Genomic DNA, 22,487 nt, shown 5'->3' with positions numbered 1-22,487 from the left:
AATGTATCCCCTGCTGTGCGCATCCCCACAATAGGGGATGAGCTTCACAATTTTTAAATTTCTTTTTCTTTGACTTTTTTTATATTATTTAATTATTTCATAATTTTTTTTTTACATTTTTTGGACCTTTTGTTTTCATTTTTGACTTTTTTTGTACGTTATAATTCTTTCTTTCTTTTTTAAAAAGTTTTTCTACTTTTTTTATCTTATCAATTTTTCTTATATAATTATTTCTTGTTATAATGTATATTTCCATACTATATAATAACACACCAACCAATTAAATAAGTCAATATGGAAACATAAATAAAAAATTAATGTTTTACTTCCAAAATAAATAATTCAGCAGCCAAAAAATCAGGAAAAAAATTGAACATGTAAATGATCAAGAAAAGATGTAATTTTTAAAAAAATGTATGAAAGAAAAAAAAATAAAAGCGGACAAATCAAACGTTTGAAAATGAGAGAATGAAACATAAAAGGATATCGTTTTACACCCACAGCAGGGGATCCATTCCCAATTTTTTTTAAGGTGGTAAAAAGTGAAAAAAAAAAAATCAAGAACAGTGAAGTGATGCTGGATAGTACATCTTTCTTGGAAGATTCATACGGCAGCAGCGGCGGTCGTGGTCGATGGTCAGCCTTCAATAGGGTGGCGCTGGAGTTTGGAGATGAACTTGACGGCGGGGGTGGTGCTGAGGAAGAGGGTAGCCAGAGCTCAGGCAGCAAGCGGTGGCCACGTGAGGAAACTGTGGCTTTGTTAAAGATGAGGTCCGATATGGATCAAGCGTTTCGGGACTCCACTTTCAAAGCTTCTCTGTGGGATGAAGTTTCCAGGTATATTTCGATTTAATATGTTGATTCTGGGTTCCATGATGCTTGTGAAATGTTAATTTTTCCTGAAACAATAATATTTTCAAGATTGTTATCCTCACAATCTTGAAAAAGTTTAATACATTTGGTAATATTTGAGCAAAATTTTTGGGAAAAGTGGTTGGGGAAATTGTACAAGGATTCTGATGCATTTGTGTTTTTAGAATATCATTAATAATTTTATGAAATAATTTGAATTAAAAACAATGAGTATGTTTGAACATATAAAAATAAGATGAAGATAATTTTTTTTTGGAAATGATAATGGAGAATGTAACGAATGTTTGCGTTTATATTTGAATATTTTGGAAGAATGCTAAATTTCGTGATGGAGATTGGCTTCGTGTATATTACAAAATAATTTGGTTAAATTTAGTAGATGTAAAAATGGGGAATTTTTTATGTTTGTTTTAATGAGTTTGTCCCATGTTATTGGTTTATAATTTATAATGAAATAAAATGAAGTCCTTGTAGTTGTTGCTTTCTTGTCTATGAAATCTTGTCCTCTACCAATCTGATCGTTTTAAATGATGAATCTGAAACTAAATTAGGACAAGCTTAATGTGAATTGGTAGTCATCACGACAGGAAATTAGGTGAGCTTGGATACAATCGAAATGCTAAGAAATGCAAGGAGAAATTTGAAAACATCTATAAGCATCACAAGAGAACCAAGGCAGGAAGATCTAGTCGACATAGTGGGAAAAGAAAGAACTATCGGTTCTATGAGCAGCTAGAGTCTTTCCAAGCTGGAAGCTCAGTTCTGTCTGCTCCCTCGGAGCAATTACACTTTACTCCGATGGAGAAAGATGCAACTTCGACTCACGCAAAAATATCGGCAAAGCCAGTGAGTTCTTGTCAAGATTTTAGCATGCCATGCTCCACGGAGTTTGTGGCTGTTTCCACATCGACCGCGTTATCTTCAGGAAGAGATTCAGAGAGGAGTGTCAAGAAAAAGCGGAAATTAGCCGACTATTTCCAGAGCTTGATGAGGGAAGTTTTGGAAAGGCAAGAAGATTTGCAGAAAAAGTTTTTGGAGGTCATTGAAAAAATCGAAATGGATCGTGCTGCGAGAGAAGAAGCGTGGAAGGTTCAAGAAGCGGCTAGAATGAAGAGGGAAAGGGAATTCTTGGCCAAAGAAAAGGCGATCTCTGCTGCAAAGGACGCTGCCATTCTTGCTTTTTTGCAAAAGTTATCGCGCCACATTAAACTGCCAGTGCAGGTTCCGGACAATCTTGATAAAATGTTTGAGCAACCTTTCGAGAAACAGGGGATTGTATTGAAAGAACCCGTGGATTTACTAGTTAATGGCACCACCGAGACTTCTACTCAGATGAGTTCTTCTCGATGGCCTAAAGCAGAAGTTGAAGCTCTGATCATGCTAAAAACCGATCTCGACTCAAAGTACCAAGATAACGGATCGAAAGGGACGCTGTGGGAGGATATCTCAACATGCATGAAGAAGCTTGGTTACAGTAGAAATGCCAAAAGGTGTAAAGAAAAATGGGAGAACATAAATAAATATTACAAAAGAGTAAAATACGGTGACAAGAAGAGGCCCGGGTATTCGAAAACTTGCCCGTATTTCGGCATGCTCGATACCCTTTACGCAGATAAATCCAAGGACGGAGAATACAAATCGGGCAGTGGTGATTTTAACATGAGACCCGAGCAAATTCTGATGCAAATGATAGGAGGGCAACAACAATCTTTGGGAGAATATGAACCAGACCAAGACCAAGACAACTATGAAGAAGTTGAAGAAGGTAATGGCAGTGGAGATGCCGCCATTAACTGCCCTTCAGCGCCATTGGAGTGAGCACGTGTCAAATTGGATAGTGAACAAAACTTTTTTCTTGGAAAACTCTCGAGAACACGAAATTGTAATAGATGTTGTTTTAATGTAATATGTGATTGGTTTTGTGTTCTGCGGTCGATTTGATTCAACCAGTGTCAGTCGTCAAACAACGGGGCCGGTATGATGAATTTGGCCCAACTCGAGATCTGACCTGTAATCTGGCGATTGGACCCGCTAAATTTTTAATTGTTGAAAATTTTAATTTTTTAATAGTATTCACTACACAATAAAATGTTCGAAATATAATAAATTATCAAAATTACTTTTCTTCTTTATATTAATAATATTTTAAAAAAAGATAATATCAAAGTTAAAATATTTATATTCAATTAATAACAATTTTTTTTCATAATTATACATTTTCATATTATATACATCATAATATAATACAATTATTTAAATTCTAAAATATAATGAATTGAAATTAAAGATTAAAATATTTATTATTCAAAATAATAAAAAATATAGATAGATTGTTAATAATATAAATGTATCCGTATATAGATATATGTATATATATATATATCGTGACGAGTTCGGAGCGGTTCACTGAATATCATGATCCGCCCGAATCCAATTATAGACCCGTTTCACCGGGTCCAAGTCACTTCACGGGGCCTGACTCGCCTAGAACGGAGAGGGTTTAATTTGGGACCAAGTTTGCCATCTCTGTGTTTGAGTTCGTCGGCTTTTATTAGTTCTTTGATGCTCGAGCTCCTAAGAACTATAGGGAGAGGGAATACAACAATAATTTCTAAGAAGATAGTTCTTGGATAGCAGATGAATGAATGATTACAGTCGAAGTCGAGTTTATGATTTATTTAATCTAGTTTTTTACATATACTTAATGTTGGAGCAGTATTTTAATCAATGTCGTACAAACAACTAGTTATCATTTATACGCGTTGAATGTTTATATAATATTTTTCGTGTATAATATTTTTTTGTTAAGAATTTGAAATTTGACATAATCTTTTTCATGTATATTTTTGTTTTTACTGTTTATTATTCTACAAGGCTATAAGATTTTTATAATTTTTTTTTTGAATTTATTTGAGATAATTATCTAAAAATACTTATTTAATTAATTATAAAAATATATTATCTACTTACTTTTGTTGGCCGTCAAATACATAATTAGTAAATTAAATATGATAATTACAATTTGTGAAGCGATCATAATAGTTATTTTAAAGTGCTTTCTATTATAATATAATATATATACACACATATATTTAAATAACTTTGAATTCATTGACCAATTATTATAATAAAGGCAAAAAATTGTGAGTGACGGTATATCGGATCGTATTTTGTGAGACGAATTTCTTATTTGAGTCATCCATGAAAAAATATTATTTTTTATGCTAAGAGTATTACTTTTTATTGTGAATATCGGTAAGTTGACCCGTCTCACAGATAAAGATTCGTGAAATCGTCTCACAAGAAACCTATTTTATAATAAAATCTGATTGTACTTTGTATTTACCTCTTTTGATCTATGAATATCATCTACCCAAAAAATGTAATTTTTTAATCTTTTGAAACTTCTCTCTCTCTCTTTTTTCACGCATGCGAACGTGTTAGCTTTTTTTGATATTCTCTCAACAATATTTTTCTAAATAGGGAATCCGACAGTGGGACGGGACAGGGAGAGGTGGGGGCGAGTTTGACATCTCCATTCCCGTCCCCAAATTTCATTTTCACCCTCATGCCCGCCTCGATCTCCCCCGAATCCGAAACCGCGAAGATCAACTTTCCATCTCTGCCCCCATATCTGTTTCAAATTTATAAATGTGGCAAGACGAGGGTAGATTCGAGAATTTTCTCAAAACAAAATGTATTATTATTAGTGATAATATTAATATTAATATTTTTAAAATAATAATATTAATATTTTATTAATCATATTACTCTAGGGATGAAGATAATAATCTCATACCATCCTGAAATATTTCGAGAATTTTAAAAAATACTCGAAAAAATCCTTTTATCTCTAAATGTGAGACCATTTCTATTTCATGGCTTCTTCCATACTACGCTTACTCCTAACGTAGATAGCAGTATAGAATTTACTTTATTGCACATGTGTTTTAAATTTCATTTCCTCTGTATTTTATGTATTTTACATTTATTCTTCTTATCAACCGTGAAATTATAATACGTCAATGGATGTGAATTCCAAATACTTGAAATGTAGGAGAAATGAAATTAACATTTTCAAATATGTACTCTCTCCATCTCATATGTAAGCTTATACATATTTTCACACAAAAGTTAAAAATTATCAAGAAAGTAAATTTTAGAAAGAAATTTCCGTTTCAACTTTACTTGACGAAGGTTTTAATATGATAAAGAATTAATCGAAAGAAAATCAATGTATGTAACGATATGAGTAAAGTAAAAATAATAATATTAATTTTGGAAACTATACTATGTATATTTGAGCCGTATCAAAAATAAAAGAGTAGGTTTCTTGCGAGACGGTCTCACAAATCTTTATCTGTGAGACGGATCAATACTACCGATATTTATAATAAAAAGTAATACTCTTAGTGTAAAAAATAATACTTTTTCATGGATGACCCAAATAAGATATCCATCTCACAAAATACGACCCGCGAGACTATCTCATTTAAGTTTTTGTCAAAAGAAAATGAAGAGACTATGTTTGAAAATATTTCGCGTCCAGCGTATCACATTTACTTTTTTGAATAGGCGTTTCTTAAAAATAAATTTTTTAAAATTACTTTTCAATCACTAAATCGAAAAATGACAAGAATGCGTGAAAATTTTAAAATGAAAACATTTTTCTAACAACAAACGCACATTATTTTGTCAAAAAGGCAATCGAACAGTTGCCTTTTTCTTTTATTTTTATTATTATTAAAAGATATTGCCGGTTGAACGCCACGTAAGAATTGGGATGCCCCACACTCTAATCGATAAGACCACGTCAGTTTAACGAAGAGAGTATGGAAATGCTGAGCTGTTGCAGAGTAGTGAGAACCAACTGGAAACGCACACACACATTCTTTCGAAACGTGGCATCGTTTCTATTTCATTCATAGGGTTTTCCGAATATGTATTTGTTGATTATTTTTTCCTGAATTTGTTTAGAGTTTGATGAATGGTTCTTTGTATTGATCAATGAAGGGCGATGTTTCACGTGCTTCGGCGGCGGCCAATCTCCGCAAGGTATGGTCGGCTGGCTGCGTTTTTTTTCCCCTAGCATGCGAATGCAGTTTTACTTTGAGTTCTGCTGTCTGATTTTGTTCAGATGGATTCTTTATCTCATTGTATGTTTGCATGTTTTGGTGTAAATATGATCACGCTTTACTGTTTTTGTAGTTGAAGTGATAAGTGCGTTGATTCTTTAAAAATAAAAAATATGATGGTTACTTGATTGACTAGTTTAAGTTGTACGAAAAGAAGACCAGAGAATTTTGTGTTTTTTGTCCTTCATTATTCAATGCATACTTAGGAAAGGTGGTGTCACTAAAAAAAAAAAAGATGTGATGTCCTCCGAGTTCTAGTTGTTTAATATAAGCTAGCAGGAGTGGGAAAATGATAAATGGTGCTTTGAATGTAAAGATCATATGAAGGTAACTGTAAGATGACGCAATCGAAAGATTCTATACTAAAAAAGACGCGTGTGCACGTTTCGGAAAAATGTATTGTATTAATTTCATGGACCTGTCTGGTTGAGTATTTATAGAAGACCGAGAGGGATGTGAAACCAGAAAACGAGAAACACGAGTTAAAAGCTAAAGTAAGCATAAGATTTATGATTCATAACGAATTTTTTTTGCGGATGTGTCCAGTGTCAACTAGGAATTTCTACCAAAGGATTGGAGATAAATATGTCGTAAATTAAGTTGACATAATAAACATGAGTGTTGAATCACTCTGGCTTTGTGTGAACTTCTCCAATTTTGGGGAGATGTCGTAGAGTTGTTGTATTTTTCGTATCTTATATCCTGAACGGAGGTTGGTAAGCTCCCCTAATTAGATTGTTTTGCTCGTGATTCATACATGTGAAAATGTTACCAGTTTTGACTGAATGTCTTTGTGCTAAATGTGATCGTATCATACAATGGTAGGTAAAAGCCAACTCCCCAAGGTTAATCATATAGTCTGGCAATGAACAATTCCAGATGGGGGATTGCGACTACAATTGCGAATTCGCTCCATTTTTGTAAAGACAATCTGGGTTGTTTTACTTTGCATGATTGTCGAGTTTACAACTAACATGTGCAGTACATCCTAAGAATTGTGCACACTCTCTTGATATGGTTGACTGATTAGATATATTTTCTGGGATTAGAACTTGGGGAGAATGCTCGAGTAATTGTGTACACATTCTAGTAAACTTGCTTGCCCTTGGGAGATTAGTCTAAGTTCTAGTATGGGTTCCCATGAGAAAAAATCATAGGTAAATAGTCCAAATCATTAATCTGGCAATGGATATAGCCTTTCTTTTCTACAAGGCTATATTCTTAATATATGCTTATTAATGGCAGATAATGGATGTCCTTTTGCTGCTGGATCATATTACTGTTGGGATCTTGTTTAGTTGAAGATAGCATACCCATTAGATGGGTTTTGAGAAATTTAACACAGTTTATGGTCTATTTAAGCATTTCAGATTTCATGATCTTTCTTGACTTTCATGTGTTCTATTTAACTGCTAAAAAAGAGCCATTTCTATCATTAACCGGGTGAAGTGTGTGCAGGAAGATTTTCGTTTAAAATTTGGTGTAAAATCAAAGAAGACAAGTTCTAATGCTTTACGTTCAAAGAATCATCTTGCCTGGTATGTTGCATTTAAAGCAAATCCTTCAGAAAAGATGCTTTCAGGCAATTTTCAGATTAAATGGAAATGCCCTCCCAAGGTATGACAGGTGGAATTGGAAATGCTACTCTGGTCTTTCCTGTTTCTGAATTCAATTCTATCACATCCTACTTGTAATTCTGTCCTGTGAGCAGCTAGTTTTGGATCCTGGATGGCACGTGGCCTGTGGTGAAGAAAGTTTTGAGGTAGACGCTCAAAAGCGTAGGGAGACATCAGTGACTGAAGCAGTTTATCCTCATCTCTCGGCCATACCTCCCAGGTAAAATATTTCAATATATATCTGAATATATGTTCTTATACTTTTTTAGTTTTTCCCAATTTTACAAGTTTCTGCCATTTGTCCGAATCTACATCTAGCCCTTTGGTCTCTCCGGGCATGGAAGGTAAGCATGATGACGACGACGACAGTCAAATTCCGCTAATCCCAATAGTTCCTATTGAAGAAGCAGGAGCAATAGAAATGCCATTCAATACATCAGCACCTGTGAAGACTTTCAATTGTCATTCAACTTCTGAAAGCCGCACCCTTTCTCGGTGCGACTCTTCTGTTTCTCCGAATCCACCAACTGGTAAAAAGTCTCTTCTCAACGTATTGCATGGTTTAGAAGGCAATGATCTGGCAGTTGCTGCCAGTGCTGGTCCTGGTGCTGGTGCTGCCGTTACTGTTTCTGCAGTAATGGAAAGTAAACATGAGCTTGACACTGAACTGTTGATCAAATATCTTACTAACCCAGAAATGATGAAGACACTGATAAATGAAACCAGAATTGGCGCCGATACTGAATCCAGATTTCCATCTGGACCGAAATCTGCTACGTATCCCCTGTCATCAAACTCAACACCTGATCCAGGTGTCAACACCTTCGTGCCAATGGCAATGAATCAACTTATTCCCATGAAAGAATCAGCCAGTGACCTTGGTTGGAGTCCCGCACCACTAAGATCCGATTCTCATTCTCTCCTGATTCAGGACTCGACGAATGAAGCCAGAGAGCCTGCGATTGTTAATTCGAGAACCCACAGTGCTACAGGTACAAACGAACCCAGACCTCTAACTGCTCCAATCCTGAGTTATAATGAGAATCAACATGCGAGACTGATTAACCAATACGGAGTAGCTAATGCTGCTCCGCCTCTTTATCCTTCATTCTCGAAACCGAATTTGGAAGCAGCAAATAAGCCAATGGTTAAACAACATCTACCGCCTTTTTTCGCTGGGATAAAGCCGGTATCTTCTCCACCTCCATTTTCTTCCACCTGGAGACCATATGAGCACTGTACGACTGATGGATATCGAGCCCTTGATCATGCTGGGTTAAAGCCCTGCCTGGGATTAAACCCTTCCATGCCTTCTCCCTTGCAGTCGAATTTCACTTCAAGCGGTACATTTCATGCTTGCCCTTTTCCATCTATGAATAGATTACCCTCTCCAGTGCAGGATATCAACTACTGCAAATCACTAATTAAACAGCATGGAGAAAACCATGTAAGAAACGAGGACAAGCTCCCAAAATATGGGCAACCATCTAATCATTTGCATGAACTAGAATTGGCACAACACACAAATCCATTACAAATAAATCCTACTTTTCAGAAGCCTTGCATGTTCTTCAATAGTCCCAATGGGTGTCGTAAAGGTTCCAGTTGCCAATACACGCACGCTATGTCTAGACGGTGGATGGCTAATGGAGTCCAGGAAGGTCCGGTCGCTAACAAGATGAACTTAAGTCAGAAACAGAGATTTTAAAAAAGGCTTCTTCTGAAGCTAAAACAGTTTACCCTCCAACCTTTTTCCATAACTCTATGGTGGTAGTAAATTTTCTTTTGGTGGTACTTCGTTTTAACTTGGATCTTTGGATGAATCCATATTCGCATAGGACGATGATATCTAGTGCTTCTGCGGCGGATTGGACGCTCAGTTTTTCAACCTTTATCCAACGAGCCAAAATTCTAGTGTCGAGAGTGAATCTTAGTAAATACAATTATTAATATCTATAACAAGTTAGAGAATGGAAATCGGAAATATGTGGAATATTTTTATCTGCAATCCTTTCATTTAAAAACAGGCAAAAATGGGGCGAGAAAAGAGAGATGCTTATTTAAAATCAATCGGTAAATCGTCATGTTTTTTTTTTTTCTTTTTGAGTTTGAATAAAAATTGTCATATATATTCATAAATATGAATCTGACATACATGCATTGTCTCTTGTTTGACTTTCAATCCTCACAATGACTATTTTGTCCCTCGGCTTGCATGGTTGGTTTAATGATCCACGATAATGCAATTTGACTCAAAACATCGATGGATCCAATATTCTGATGGTTCGCCACCGACCTCTAGGTCAAGTGGCATCACCTCTCCTAAATATGGGAGACGTCAAAAATATATTCTAATGTTTCAATGAGAAGGATGATCCTTTCCCTAAAATCAAATAAGGTTATATAAAAAAAAAACTTTCTAATTAGGTTAACTTTTTAAACGATTCTTCCGTATGTTTTCATCTTCTTTTTTGTTCCTATATTTTTTTCAAAAGTTTACACTTCCAAATCTATTATTTTCTTTTCTTTTATTTTCTTTTGTTTCTTTTCCTTAATTACCAAAACACCTGTCAAATAAATTTAGATTGTACACGCACAAAAATATCGGCAGGACGAGTCGTACGGCTATTGGTTATTACAAACGTTCACACATTTTGTCATGTCTCAAGGACAGCAAACCAAGTTGCACATATATTAACTCATCAAAGTAGGAAGAATATAGATCTTCAGGATGCTATCCCTCTTCTTCTGTCAGAAAATGTACTCTCTGTTATCCTTTCGATTTAAATGATGTTGAATTTTCCTCTAAAAACAAAACAAAGTCAAGAGTGTCTACATCCGTAAAATAATGCCGTCAATCATTTAGATGAGATAAAAGGATGTAATTCTAAACTATTAAGACAAATAGGTGAAACAAGAGTTCCAGAATGAATCATAAATTTAAACTTATATTTTGCAACTCCACTGATCTTAGGTAAAAAATTTACTAAATAAATATTAAAGAAGTATTTTACGTTATAAGAAGCATGCACTAAATCTAAATCTAAATCTAAATTTAACAAAGCATACAATACATACAGATCCAACACAGCAGTAGAACAATCTTCATAAATAAACTGCATGGTACAAATTCTTCTGAGACTTTTGAACACACCAACTTTTATGATCCTTATCAGCTGCATTCATTTTACAAATGAGAAAAAAAATGACACATGTTTAGCAAATAAGCAAATAATTGTAACTCCGAATATACGGCTATAAGCAATCACAGTAAATGATGGATCACTGGTGATTTCGAATAAGGAGATCTGCTGATCGGAAGGGTAGGGTTGCGAATCAACCCGTTCTCTTTATGATATGAACTCCACTGTCAGTGTCTACAATGTCACTTATCTCACCAATTTTTAGAGCAAATGTTGCTTCTTCAAAAGGCTTCTGCATTTGACCCCTTCCAAAAGGTCCTGCGATTGATAACATATTTCAAGAAATCAGTCAAAAAAACACCATTAACGCTTCTTCAACCTGATTAAGTCACAGGTTTAGTCCATGTAAGATTCACAAAAAAAACTCATCGAAAAAAACTCACCGATCAATTTCGAATCATTTAGACTGCTTTTGATTTGACTGACGGATTTGGAATTAAGGTCAAGGGTTTTAAATGACTTCTTCTAGGAATTCCAGATGGTCCAAAAGTTGGCTCACAAATGTATTGAATTTAAGTAATATATTTCAAATTCTCAATGTTCTTTCCATATAGCCAAGCATATATGTTGAATTTGGACGATAAATTTTAAATTCATGAAGTTCATATTCCACAATCCAAATAAAGCTCTAGGGTCTCCTAAGAATTCACGGTTTTCATCATGTAATGAAACTTTGGTTTGATCATGGCCAAAAACAGTACTAAATTTTAAAACATCGACGGACGAGAATACAGTGAACTGAACTCACATGTTAAATAATGGCCCACAGCATGTCTCTACAGTAGATGGTGCTGTTTGCAATGCTTCAGCTTCAAACAAGCAGTATAGTTTAAATTATTCTTATCCGAACCCTCCCACCAATCTACAGTTGAACAATAATTTAGACCACCAAACTCTAAATGCCCATCCAGAACTATATAACCACCAAAATCACTGCTAAATATTTTTTGTTAGTTAGCTGAGGCTTCAGAAGCGTTTGCATGAGCTAGCATGCTCCTTGTACTCTAAGCTAGCATTTTGGATTAGAGGATTTAATTTGAGCCCTAGATTACTTTATAACTTAAAGATTTGAAATCCAGAATTTGGAAATGATCAAAGCAACTTGAGTTGATTTCTATCGATGTTTTGAAATCCACCATTCCCATATCCATCCTTCACAACCAAAGTCGCAACACAATGTAGAAATAGTTCTCAAAGAATTTCTAAGCATTCCAAAGAGGGTAAAAAATTTTGGTATTCCCTCAGCTTATTGGATGAGAGACCATCGTTGTGGGCAAGCCAACATGATCTGAAACAATCACTATTTGACTTCTAATGATCCTTGAACAACAAACAAACACACATTTAGATCCACTTGTCTAACTCAATAAGATTTCTATTATCTTTTTCCGGCAAGAGCTTGAAATGTAGTGACAATTGAAATGAACATAAAAGAAATTGTTTCAAACTGACTCTGCAGGAAAGTGGAAAGTTTGATCGGAATGGAAACATGTACATCAACTAGTTTTGATGTTCAGGATTCGAACAGAAACACTTTTGAATGCCGTACCTGCAGAGGCATTAGATCCTACCCCAACCATTCACACTTATATCATATCATTCTCAATTTCCAGCGATTATTTCTATTACTTTCACGAAAGGCCATCGCTTTCCTGTTCATTATCACATTGATTGAATGAAATTTAAGCCCTAAAATTACAGAACCACGATTTGGGTCTAAAGAGTTTCATATCAAGTACGATCTCTAAAAAAAAAAAAAATCTAACAGCAGTCTCAAGATATTTCTACAGCTTAAGTTCCTCCTTGAGTAGTATAACTAAATTAATCAAAATCATGAAATCGGTATAAATTAAAGTAGTAAAAAAAACAGCAGATTTGGATGATTGGGACGGACCGAGATCTCCTCCGCGCTTGGCGGAGCTGCAGTGGGAGTGACGCGAAGCGAGGTCCCGGAAGGAAGCATCACCGGAGAGGATGTCTCGGCGGAGGTCCTGTAGCTGCGAAACGGCATCGTCTCGGGTGGTGGCGGAGATGAGAGTGCCATCGGGGTCCTTCCAGGAGGCCTTGCGGCGGGAACCCTGGTGCTTTATGAGTATGTGCGATGCCTTCACTTTCTCCGATGAGGGCAGTTTGGTCTTCTTACTGCTATTTGCGCCGTGCTTGTGGTGGCGATGGTCGGTTTGGTCGCCTGGTTTCTTCCTCTTCCGAGGATCAGAATCTGTTCTGCCCGTTTCATTCATTTGTTCAGTCCGTTTGTGTGCTGACCATTTTTATGTGCGTGATTTTTGTTCCAACCATATCCAAATACAAATAATTTTTTTTTTAAAAAAAGAAATATACAAATAAATTTTTTACATCTTTTTTTATGGTGCATCTCCCGTTAAAAAACTAAACCACATAAAATTGTCTAAAAATATATTAATATGCTAATACACTTTTTATTAAAAAAATAAACATATTTAACTTTTATGTTATAAAAACCCAGACTCATCTACGTTTCTGGTATGAAATTTTATGGCTGATTTTTAAAAACACAAAGTTTAAAATATTATTAATTTTCCATATGATGTTTTTGATTATTTTTTTTATATATATAGAAAGTGTGGGTGCAATGCCTTTTGTTTTTTGTCTTCAGCATAACTATTTGCTTTCCGTTCAACTTTTTCCCATTAATTTTTTTATTATTATTTATATTATATTAAACCAAAATATATTATTCAACATCTGAGTATAGCAACTCTATTTCAAAAAAATAAAAAAATCAAAATATATCTTATTTTCTCGTAATAGTTCTCTACTTTTTTGGTTTGGGCCTTCATTTTTTTCCAATTTTTTTTGAAAGGGGTCTTCATTTTAGTCTGCGACTCTTTCAAAAAATATCCATTTAGGTCTTGACTACGAGGCAAACGAAAATTCATCAAGGACATTTATTTTCTTCATACCTCGAATATCAAAATATTCTAATATTCTACAAAAAGAAAGGGAAAACAAGCAACTGAAGCCAACATCCCTTAGAGTCCGTTGATAAATAATTCATCAAAGGATATTTATGACTCTGTTTTCCCCTTACTGTTAAAAAGTCCGTTAAAACTGCGAAATCTAACAAGAAATAGATGTAACTGTGTATTTACGAATTGAAACATCGGTGGTTAGGCCAGTAACTAATCCAAGTTCACAAATTACAAATGAATTATCAATGGTCCAGTAGAAAAGAAGATATTCCAGTTGCCAGTTCGAGTACCTCTAGTCCAGTACAAATATGTGTTGTTTTCAACCACAAAGCTCGAGAAAATCATTCACAGCTATGTCAGCTCCTCAAGAAACGAATAAGCTCGCGAATGATCTCCCAACAGCATCTTGTGTCGAAAAGAACACAGACTTTGTAACTAAATTTCCCTAAGAATGGGCCACCCTTTTCGCACAATTTCGCTGATCTTTGAATCTATCTGCTTTTGTATCCTGGGTGGACAAAGTTCAGCCGCATATCCATTCAGCTTCGTCGCCAGGACAGACATCTCAAGCTCTTCTTCCGGTAAGTTCCCAATCAATTGAAGAAGAAATGGATTTAACTTGAGCTCGAATTTCTGCAGATAGGAATGTTAAGAGCTAGTCGTTAGCCCCTGATCTAAGAGAGCGCTGAATGCTAAGGAAGAACCAAACAAGCACCACAACTTGAATAACAGAGAATATAGCAAGTAAATGCACGATCGCAGTAGCATGAATTTCAGATTTGTATACAATCCCTTTTACCATACAAAGCCCAGCAGTATTTCTTTTCATGGTTACGAGAATATAAATGACCACTGAGGTTATCATCAAGAATTCTTCAAACTTAAAGATTAAACAGAAAAGAAACAATAAAAAACCTGATGTTCAGCTTCTGCACGATAAAATGTTCCTAGTTGTTGAATTTGGGTGGTAACAACACTATCTTTTGACCTTGTTTGCTCCTTTTCTTTGCTGAAAGCAGCAAGCCTGGATTCTTCAGTTCCATTTGTAAAGATTATAGACCTGCTCAGGTAAGATGCTTGGGAATGTAAGAGCTCAGGCCTTCTTAGTGAAAAGTTTTGAGTTGACTATTATACACGACAAAGGCTGAAGGAAAGTAAACTAATACCTGTATTGATTTCCAACGTCAGGACCTTGACCAAATACTTGCCTAGAATCATGACTCGCCCAGAATACCTCTAGTAATTGTCTGAAAGTTATAACTCTTTGATCGTATTCTATCTGCACGGTACGGATGGAAGAGTAACTATTACAAGAACTAAGCTTAGTTACAAAGTCGTAGCATGAAAACCTAAATACAGAGTGCTTCAGAATCACAACAAATATGAAACATGAGGAAGTTCCTTAAATGTCAACGAGAAGTCTCGCACCTCATTGAGATCACAGGTTCACATTGGCGTACTCTCCCAACAAAGAATGCAGTTTCAGCACCAATTAAAGATTTAAATAATTCAATATATACCCACAGGCTGTAAAATATTTGCCAGTTGACCGCTACCCAAAGGCATCAAGACAATTCAAGAAAAATGGGCAAACATCAAACATTCCGCACAAGTAAATTTTGACGAGGATAAAAGCCGTGTCTTGAATCTTGAGCATCCGGAGAGAGTGGAAATCTCAAACCAGGGATGCATCAAGGAAAAATCCATATTTTAAAGAAACTAACATGCACAGCAAGCATTTTCAGTTTGAGTGCTTCGCTGCCAATGAAAATCCCATGTTGGTTGTATTCTTGATAACATTCAAAATCTTGCCCACTGAAAAATCCCCTGAAATCAATAATTTCTCTTATGTCCCTCTCAGTGAGAGCCAAGCCATCTCACAGTCATTCAAAATTCTAAATGCACCTCCTCATATTTTCTGATAATGCCTCTTAGCACCAAACCAAATCATTTTAGCATGATCCAATGACAAGTGTAGCATATTTTTACTAACAGATAATTCAAAAAATACATGGCAACCCTTCTTCTAGCTCTCGGTTTTCTATCTCATCAATTTCCACAAACTAAACTAGTAACACATATATACATTCTAATCAACAAGCAAATATACTAATTCATTCGAACGATTCCAGCTGACAACAAAGCTCGCAGGCAATATTTAAATCGACAACGGATCGAGGAAAAATAACCTGCACACACTCGGCGTGATCTCCCAAGCTCCGGTATTCCGGGTTGGATTTGGATCCGCCGCAGTAACCAGCAGCGGTGTGCACGACGCCATGCAAGCATCCGAACGACGCTTCGGACCTCCAGAAGCTTCCGAGTGCGAAAACCGCTGTCCTAAGTGGCAGATCCGATCCTTCAGTCGGGTTTGCAGGTACCCGATCCGGAAACCTGATGCTCAGAACTGAGCTTATCGACAATAGGATGACGGCCACAAGGTGAACCGACACAAGATTCATTCTTGCCCCAATCATCGAATGAGAAATCGAGCAGTGAAAAAAACTGAAGAAAGGAGCCGAACAAAATTTCAATTAATCCCTCAAATATTAATATTTTCGGAGATATACCCCGACGTCACAAAATTTTATGTGCGAACAAAATGATTCGATTATAATTATTATCATGAAAATCATATTTTTGATAAAAAAATAATATTTTAATTTCACAAAAGCTTTTGAGATATTTCAAACTATGGTATGTTTTAAACAAATTAATATTACAGATTAATTTTGTGATACGAATCTTCAACTCGACCCAGTTTATGAAAAATATTACGTTAAAAATATTTTTTTGTCGTAAATAATGATCGATTCAACTCGTCTAACAAATATAAATCTGCGAGACTCTCTCACATAAAGTTACTCTTATTAATTAGCCAACAAAAACAAATAAACATACATTATTTGATATAATCCATGACTCTGCTCGATAGTGTTTTAATGTTTTTTCTTTATATTTTATATCAGTTTGCCTTGTATTATTAATATGTTCGACTGATTTATAAGCAATGGGTCGGGGCGTCTGGGTCAAATCCAAAAATTAAAATTTTTGTGTATCGGCCCCTCGTCTTGTCTCTGCTCACTGTTACCATATCTGAAGTTCGCCAATGTGGAGTTTTGTACGCAACACTATCTATGAAAAATAATGATTGTCAAAAGATGAGATACGACCATTTTCTTGAAATGAGTAAAAATATTTCTTGTCCGTTGCTTTACCATTATGATCATAAGAACAGTTTTGATATATAAATAACTTAATTTGAAATGAAAAGCTAAAAGCAACCAATTTTACAAATATTTGGTTCCGCGATACATAAATACTTCAAAATTCAAATTGGTTCAGGATAGATACGAGAAAATAACGGTTCGTGATACAATTGAAAATCTAATAGTAAAAGATAATGCAATTAAGGTGACACTCGAGCATACATGTAGTTTCAATAAATGACGGCACTTCCAATTCAAAACGTCACTCATCTTTCATGGAAATCAAAGAGCAAAACTCTTGTTCATCACAAGGGATGGTAAGTCCAGCAGGGTGTTCGAATCCGAACTCTTCTTCTGCCCGGAGAAGCAGATTTTGAAACTCGGGGCACCCCAAAAACGTGATGGGAACTATGTACCGGGCCCTGTTTTCGCCCACGTAGACCACGAAATGACCTTTAGGAACGTCACATCTCTTGCCAAAATTGGAACAGTTTTTGACAATTTGCTTGAGTTGTGCTGAATTTTGAGGGCAGGACTTGTTTGTTTTCCTGAGTCCCATCACTCGGTTACTCAGCACCAAAGAATAATAAGAAGAAAAATGGCTTAATCTGTTGAGATTAAGGATATATTTGTGAATGTGGGGGGACAAGTACTTTGTATGTATATTTATATTTATTCGTGTGCGCGTGAGAGAAAGAGGTGGAAGAACAAATACATGTGTAGTGTAGGAGTTCAGATGTTACAGGTTCATTTCTCTCTTGATATGTGTCCTACATTATTGTTACTTCTCCTCAAGACATTAGGACAACAGGACCAGTTCTTCTCCCTCCTTGGCACACGTACAACCAATTAATGATCTATTGACTTTTATTTTATGATCATGGAACTTCCAACCATCACTTTTCCGGCGCGCACATGATAAACATTCATGCTAACGCAGTAGCGTGCAAATCATGTTAGCTAAATAAACCGCACTGAGCAAATAGTGTGCGAAAGACTTGCCCGAAAAAGTATTGGCAGAGGGAATCGAAGTAATGACGATTGAACAAATGCTCACTTATTCTGCTAAAATTGGACACCCTTTGATGGGCATCATTTATCAATTTATTATTAGTGTTGGGGGTAAGCATACAAGACTATTATCGATTTATTTTTAATTTTTTTTATCATCGACATGAATTATTCTGTCAACGATTTAATTTCAAAATAAATTCTTTAAGTATCATGTTCTAAGAGTTTGATGCATTATTGTTGCTCTTCTTGTTTTCAATAATTCGATATTATAATTCGACCCAATGATATGTGATAAGAAAGATAATAATAGCATGATAAATTTACTAAGCTAGAAGACTAGACGGTGAAAGTGCCATTTGCCAAACCAACATGAAGAGGTGTAGTGCGAAAATTAACTAAACAGAATTTCATATTATTCTGATGTTCTTGTTTCCGATGTTCTTTGGAGTTCAGAGTTGCCTTGTTACTTACTCATTTTGCCTGATGATTCATTCAACCATGCAATCAAGTTACACCAATATCATAAGTCATAGATATCACCCAAACTTGACGAGTATATATACAATAATGGATCAAGATTTTCGTATGGATGGTGAAACTCTTGCTCGGAATATTCTCCTTGTCTTATTATGAAGCTGGGTTCATATGTAGAAATGAGAAAATTTATAAACGAAAACGACACCATATTCAGAACTCATCACGTGTCTGCATGTTACTCTTGCTCGGATTAATTGCCGATGTATGGAGACAGAACTACTTCAAAGGACATTGCACTCAGAAACATCTCCCCTTTCATTTACTCACACGGCTAATTAAAGATATTTCCATTGATTAGGAGAATGTCCAGAAAAGTACGAAAACTTATGGAATATTTTTATGTACGATAATGATGGCCATGACCTATCCATATCAATGTCAAAAAAGAGGACAAAAAGAATTATAGGGAAACAGATTTCAATTGGTCGAGTGGCTTGTTTCGAAACGAAGTATTATAAAATAATTCATTTTTTTAAAAGAGAATAATCAGTCATGTTTCTTTAATCTAAATCACATGTTTGATGTTTACATGTGGATTTGAAAAACAAGCTTAGCACTCGCTAAATTATTTGGTGTTTTTATGCGTTTTGTGCGTTCTTCTATTCACATATAATTGGTGGTCATGATTTTGGCTTGAGCATAAAATATTCGACTGAGTATTTATTACAGAGCTTGATGGAGGGTAAATGTTGGATAAAAATATTGAAGTATACAAATAGCTTTCCAACCAGGATATGGGACAATACCTTAGTATGAAGAAAACTTTACGGCTCGAAGTAGATATATTCGAACATGAGATTGATTTGAAATTATAAATTTTTGGTTTGAGTTCGGTTCGAATCAGATCTCGAGTTTGAATTTGAGTTCGAGTTCGAGTCAAGAGATTTGAACATGTCTGTATACTATTCGAACTATTATTCAAAATTAAATACTCGAAAAACTCAAAATCTATTAATTTAATATATATCTATATTATATCGTATTAATAAAATATCAAGATTTACAAGTGGTCAGAGAACTATCAAACAATATAATTCGGGCTTGAGTTCGAACATATTTGAGTTTGGATTACGAATTTCGAGTCAGCTTGACACAGAAAGAACAAAATGTTCAAGGTAAAATCTACACTACTTTGAGCAACATTTGTTTAATAGATTGGACCGAAGATGTACTTAATTGGACAAAGTTTTTAAAATCCTGCAATGGTGCCGAAATTTGTTGCAAAAAGGTTGATTCTCGGTCGGAAAGGAGGGGGGAAAAAGATAATTATGTATTTTTGTCAATGGGGCCAAAATGAGAAACAGACAGTACGGTTCAAATTAGTTGCTCACTAAATATTTAGCATAGCTGTACAAAATAAGATTAAACACAATTAGATGTATATTTAATCCGTGATTTTCATATTTTTCTAAGCTCCAATCAGCATCCACTTTCTCCATTTCTAATCTCCAATAACGCACTTTTTTACTTGCATTTTTCCATACATAGAAACCGAAAACTGTCAAATTAACTTGCAAGTCAACCTCCGAATAATCAATCACCGCTAATTTGTTGCGCCGGAAATTATTACGTTGAAATATTTTCTTGAAATACCTTTTGATAATCAACAATTTCATCTCTGTACAACATTTTCTTGTTTAAAAAACTGGATCAAGTTCTGGGTGTGCTGTTCTTTGATTTGGATTCGGTGTTGGATTGATGGGTGAGTTAGTGAAGCAGATTCTTGCGAGACCCATCCAACTGTCGGATCAAGTTATCAAAGCGGTGGATGAGGCCGCGTCTTTCAAGCAAGAATGCTCGGAACTCAAGTCTAAGACGGAGAAACTCACTGGGCTCCTCCGTCAGGCGGCTCGTGCCAGCAACGACCTCTACGAGCGTCCCACGCGCCGCATCATCGATGACATGGAACGGGTCCTCGACAGGGCACTTTCTCTCGTCCTCAAATGCCGTGGTAACGGCCTCGTGAAGCGCATGTTCACCATCATTCCCGCCGCCGCCTTCCGGAAGATGTCGTCCCTACTGGAAAATTCCGTCGGAGACATGTCTTGGCTCCTCCGTGTTTCGGCCCCTGCTAGTGATCGAGGTGACGAGTATCTCGGTCTACCACCCATCGCGGCGAACGAGCCTATCCTCTGCCTTATATGGGAGCAGATCGCCATTTTGTACACGGGTTCCGCCGACGACCGCTCCGACGCCGCTGCTTCGCTGGTTTCTTTGGCCCGGGACAATGATCGCTACGGGAAGTTGATAATTGAAGAAGGAGGAATTGGTCCCTTGTTAAAATTACTCAAAGAAGGGAAATTAGAAGGACAGGAGCATGCTGCAACTGCAATTGGGCTCCTTGGTAAAGATCCGCAAAGTGTCGAACATATGATCCACGCCGGTGTCTGCCAAGTGTTTGCCAAAGTCCTCAAAGAAGGTCCAATGAAAGTTCAGGCAGTTGTTGCCTGGGCCTTGTCGGAACTCGCCTCCCATTACCCCAAATGTCAAGATCTCTTCGCACAACACAACATTATTCGATTGCTTGTCAGCCATCTGGCCTTTGAAACGGTGCAAGAACACAGCAAGTACGCCATTGTTAGCAAGGCAACATCCATGCACGCAGCTGTTGTTCTTGCGAGTGGTAATAATGCTGCTGATAATGGGAATAATTTGGACGGTGAAAGGAGTTTGATTGCCCATCCTTTAGACAAGAAGCATCCTACTAATCAGATGCATGATGTGGTTAGTAACACTATGATGATGAACCTTGCAAGGCAAAGAAACAATCTTGCTAATGGCGAGAAGGCTAAATCGGCGCATGATCTGCAGAGTCTTTCGGTATATGTTTCGAGTAATAAAGTTAGGGAAATGGAGGATCCTGCCACCAAAGCTTATGTTAAAGAAATGGCAGCAAGAGCTCTTTGGAAACTAGCAAAAGGGAACTCCCCAGTCTGTCGAAGCATCACAGAGTCAAGAGCGTTACTGTGCTTCGCGGTTCTCTTGGAGAAAGGGCCCAAAGAAGTTCGTTACACTTCAGCTATGGCATTAATGGAGATTGCAGCAGTAGCAGAGGAAGATGCTGACTTGAGAAGATCGGCGTTCAAGCCCAATTCACCGGCTTGCAAAGCTGTCATCGACCAACTATTTAGAGTACTTGAAAAAGGCGATTCGGAACTTCTTGTTCCATGTATTAAGGCAATTGGGAATTTAGCTCGAACCTTCAGGGCGACGGAGACGAGAATGATAAGCCCTTTGGTGAAGTTACTCGATGAGCGTGAAATCGAGGTTTCTAGGGAGACGTGTGTCGCTCTTACCAAATTTGCATGTTCAGAAAACTATCTCCATCTTGACCATTCTAAGGCTATCATCGATGCTGGTGGGGCGAAGCATCTGGTCCAGCTTTTGTATTTTGGAGAGCAGAACTTGCAGACATGTGCATTGATTCTGCTTTGTTACATCGCGATGCATGTACCAGAAAGTGAAGAACTTTCAGGAGCACAAGTGCTCACGGTGCTGGAATGGGCGTCGAAACAAGCTTCTTTGATGCAGGATGAAGAAGTTGCGAAATTGTTAGCTGAGGCCATCAGAAAGTTGGAGCTGTATCAATCCAGAGCATCTAGGGGATACCGTTAAAAAAATAATTTATTACTAAATTTCCTAGCTAGAAGGTGACTGAAAAAGGAAAAATGGATTGTCTTTCGATTTTTTGGAAAGATCAAATTTATTCCCTCCTGATGATATCTGTAGCATCGGTCAAAATTTTCATTTTGTAAAACGAAACTCTCTAAATAATATAATATAAGAAAAAAAGTTGAGTACTGCAATTTCTCGTTGTATAAAATTTATTATTTGTTCATTACCAATTAAGAGGTTGAAACCTGAATTCGATTTTGTATTTTCCAATTTATGGTTCCAGACATCTATTATTTCTATCACTGTATTATAATGGATCAGGTTTCATGAAAAC

General features: G+C 36.3%; 6 protein-coding genes across 7 annotated transcripts; 3 read left to right on the top strand and 3 right to left on the bottom strand.

Moving 5' to 3' along the window:
• Positions 1-420: 420 nt before the first annotated feature.
• On the top strand, positions 421-2,809 carry LOC142546584 (trihelix transcription factor DF1-like). Of its 2 annotated transcripts, none has more exons than XM_075654371.1 (2): positions 421-837; positions 1,449-2,809. In XM_075654371.1, the coding sequence occupies exons 1-2, from the start codon at positions 575-577 to the stop codon at positions 2,689-2,691; spliced, it is 1,506 nt and encodes a 501-aa protein (XP_075510486.1). In that variant the 5' UTR covers positions 421-574; the 3' UTR covers positions 2,692-2,809. The 2 variants fall into 2 exon arrangements, with proteins under 2 accessions (XP_075510486.1, XP_075510487.1); XM_075654372.1 differs by having other exon boundaries at positions 423-837; positions 1,461-2,809.
• A 2,912-nt stretch (positions 2,810-5,721) lies between these two features.
• LOC142544774 (zinc finger CCCH domain-containing protein 45-like) lies at positions 5,722-9,953 on the top strand. The gene is made up of 4 exons (XM_075651812.1): positions 5,722-5,928; positions 7,467-7,625; positions 7,720-7,844; positions 7,943-9,953. The coding sequence occupies exons 1-4, from the start codon at positions 5,881-5,883 to the stop codon at positions 9,330-9,332; spliced, it is 1,722 nt and encodes a 573-aa protein (XP_075507927.1). The 5' UTR covers positions 5,722-5,880; the 3' UTR covers positions 9,333-9,953.
• Positions 9,954-10,699: 746 nt separating this feature from the next.
• Positions 10,700-13,105, bottom strand: LOC142546583 (peptidyl-prolyl cis-trans isomerase Pin1). The gene is made up of 2 exons (XM_075654369.1): positions 12,722-13,105; positions 10,700-11,085 (listed from the first exon to the last, which is right to left on the bottom strand). The coding sequence occupies exons 1-2, from the start codon at positions 13,065-13,067 to the stop codon at positions 10,961-10,963; spliced, it is 471 nt and encodes a 156-aa protein (XP_075510484.1). The 5' UTR covers positions 13,068-13,105; the 3' UTR covers positions 10,700-10,960.
• An 822-nt stretch (positions 13,106-13,927) lies between these two features.
• On the bottom strand, positions 13,928-16,315 carry LOC142546582 (peptide methionine sulfoxide reductase A5). The gene is made up of 4 exons (XM_075654368.1): positions 15,968-16,315; positions 14,945-15,057; positions 14,694-14,838; positions 13,928-14,411 (listed from the first exon to the last, which is right to left on the bottom strand). Exons 1-4 carry the CDS (start codon positions 16,253-16,255, stop codon positions 14,214-14,216), a joined length of 744 nt encoding a protein of 247 aa, XP_075510483.1. The 5' UTR covers positions 16,256-16,315; the 3' UTR covers positions 13,928-14,213.
• An 825-nt stretch (positions 16,316-17,140) lies between these two features.
• LOC142544773 (protein SMALL AUXIN UP-REGULATED RNA 9-like) lies at positions 17,141-17,785 on the bottom strand. Its single transcript, XM_075651811.1, has one exon. The coding sequence runs from the start codon at positions 17,544-17,546 to the stop codon at positions 17,250-17,252; it is 297 nt and encodes a 98-aa protein (XP_075507926.1). The 5' UTR covers positions 17,547-17,785; the 3' UTR covers positions 17,141-17,249.
• Positions 17,786-19,966: 2,181 nt separating this feature from the next.
• LOC142546581 (uncharacterized) lies at positions 19,967-22,232 on the top strand. The gene has a single exon (XM_075654367.1). The coding sequence runs from the start codon at positions 20,237-20,239 to the stop codon at positions 22,151-22,153; it is 1,917 nt and encodes a 638-aa protein (XP_075510482.1). The 5' UTR covers positions 19,967-20,236; the 3' UTR covers positions 22,154-22,232.
• Positions 22,233-22,487: the final 255 nt, after the last annotated feature.

This window comes from Primulina tabacum, chromosome 5 (genome assembly GCF_025594145.1).
Source record: "Primulina tabacum isolate GXHZ01 chromosome 5, ASM2559414v2, whole genome shotgun sequence".
NCBI classification, from domain to species: domain Eukaryota; kingdom Viridiplantae; phylum Streptophyta; class Magnoliopsida; order Lamiales; family Gesneriaceae; genus Primulina; species Primulina tabacum.
Note: the sequence above shows the minus strand (reverse complement) of the source record. Positions and strands in the feature narration are given on the sequence as shown.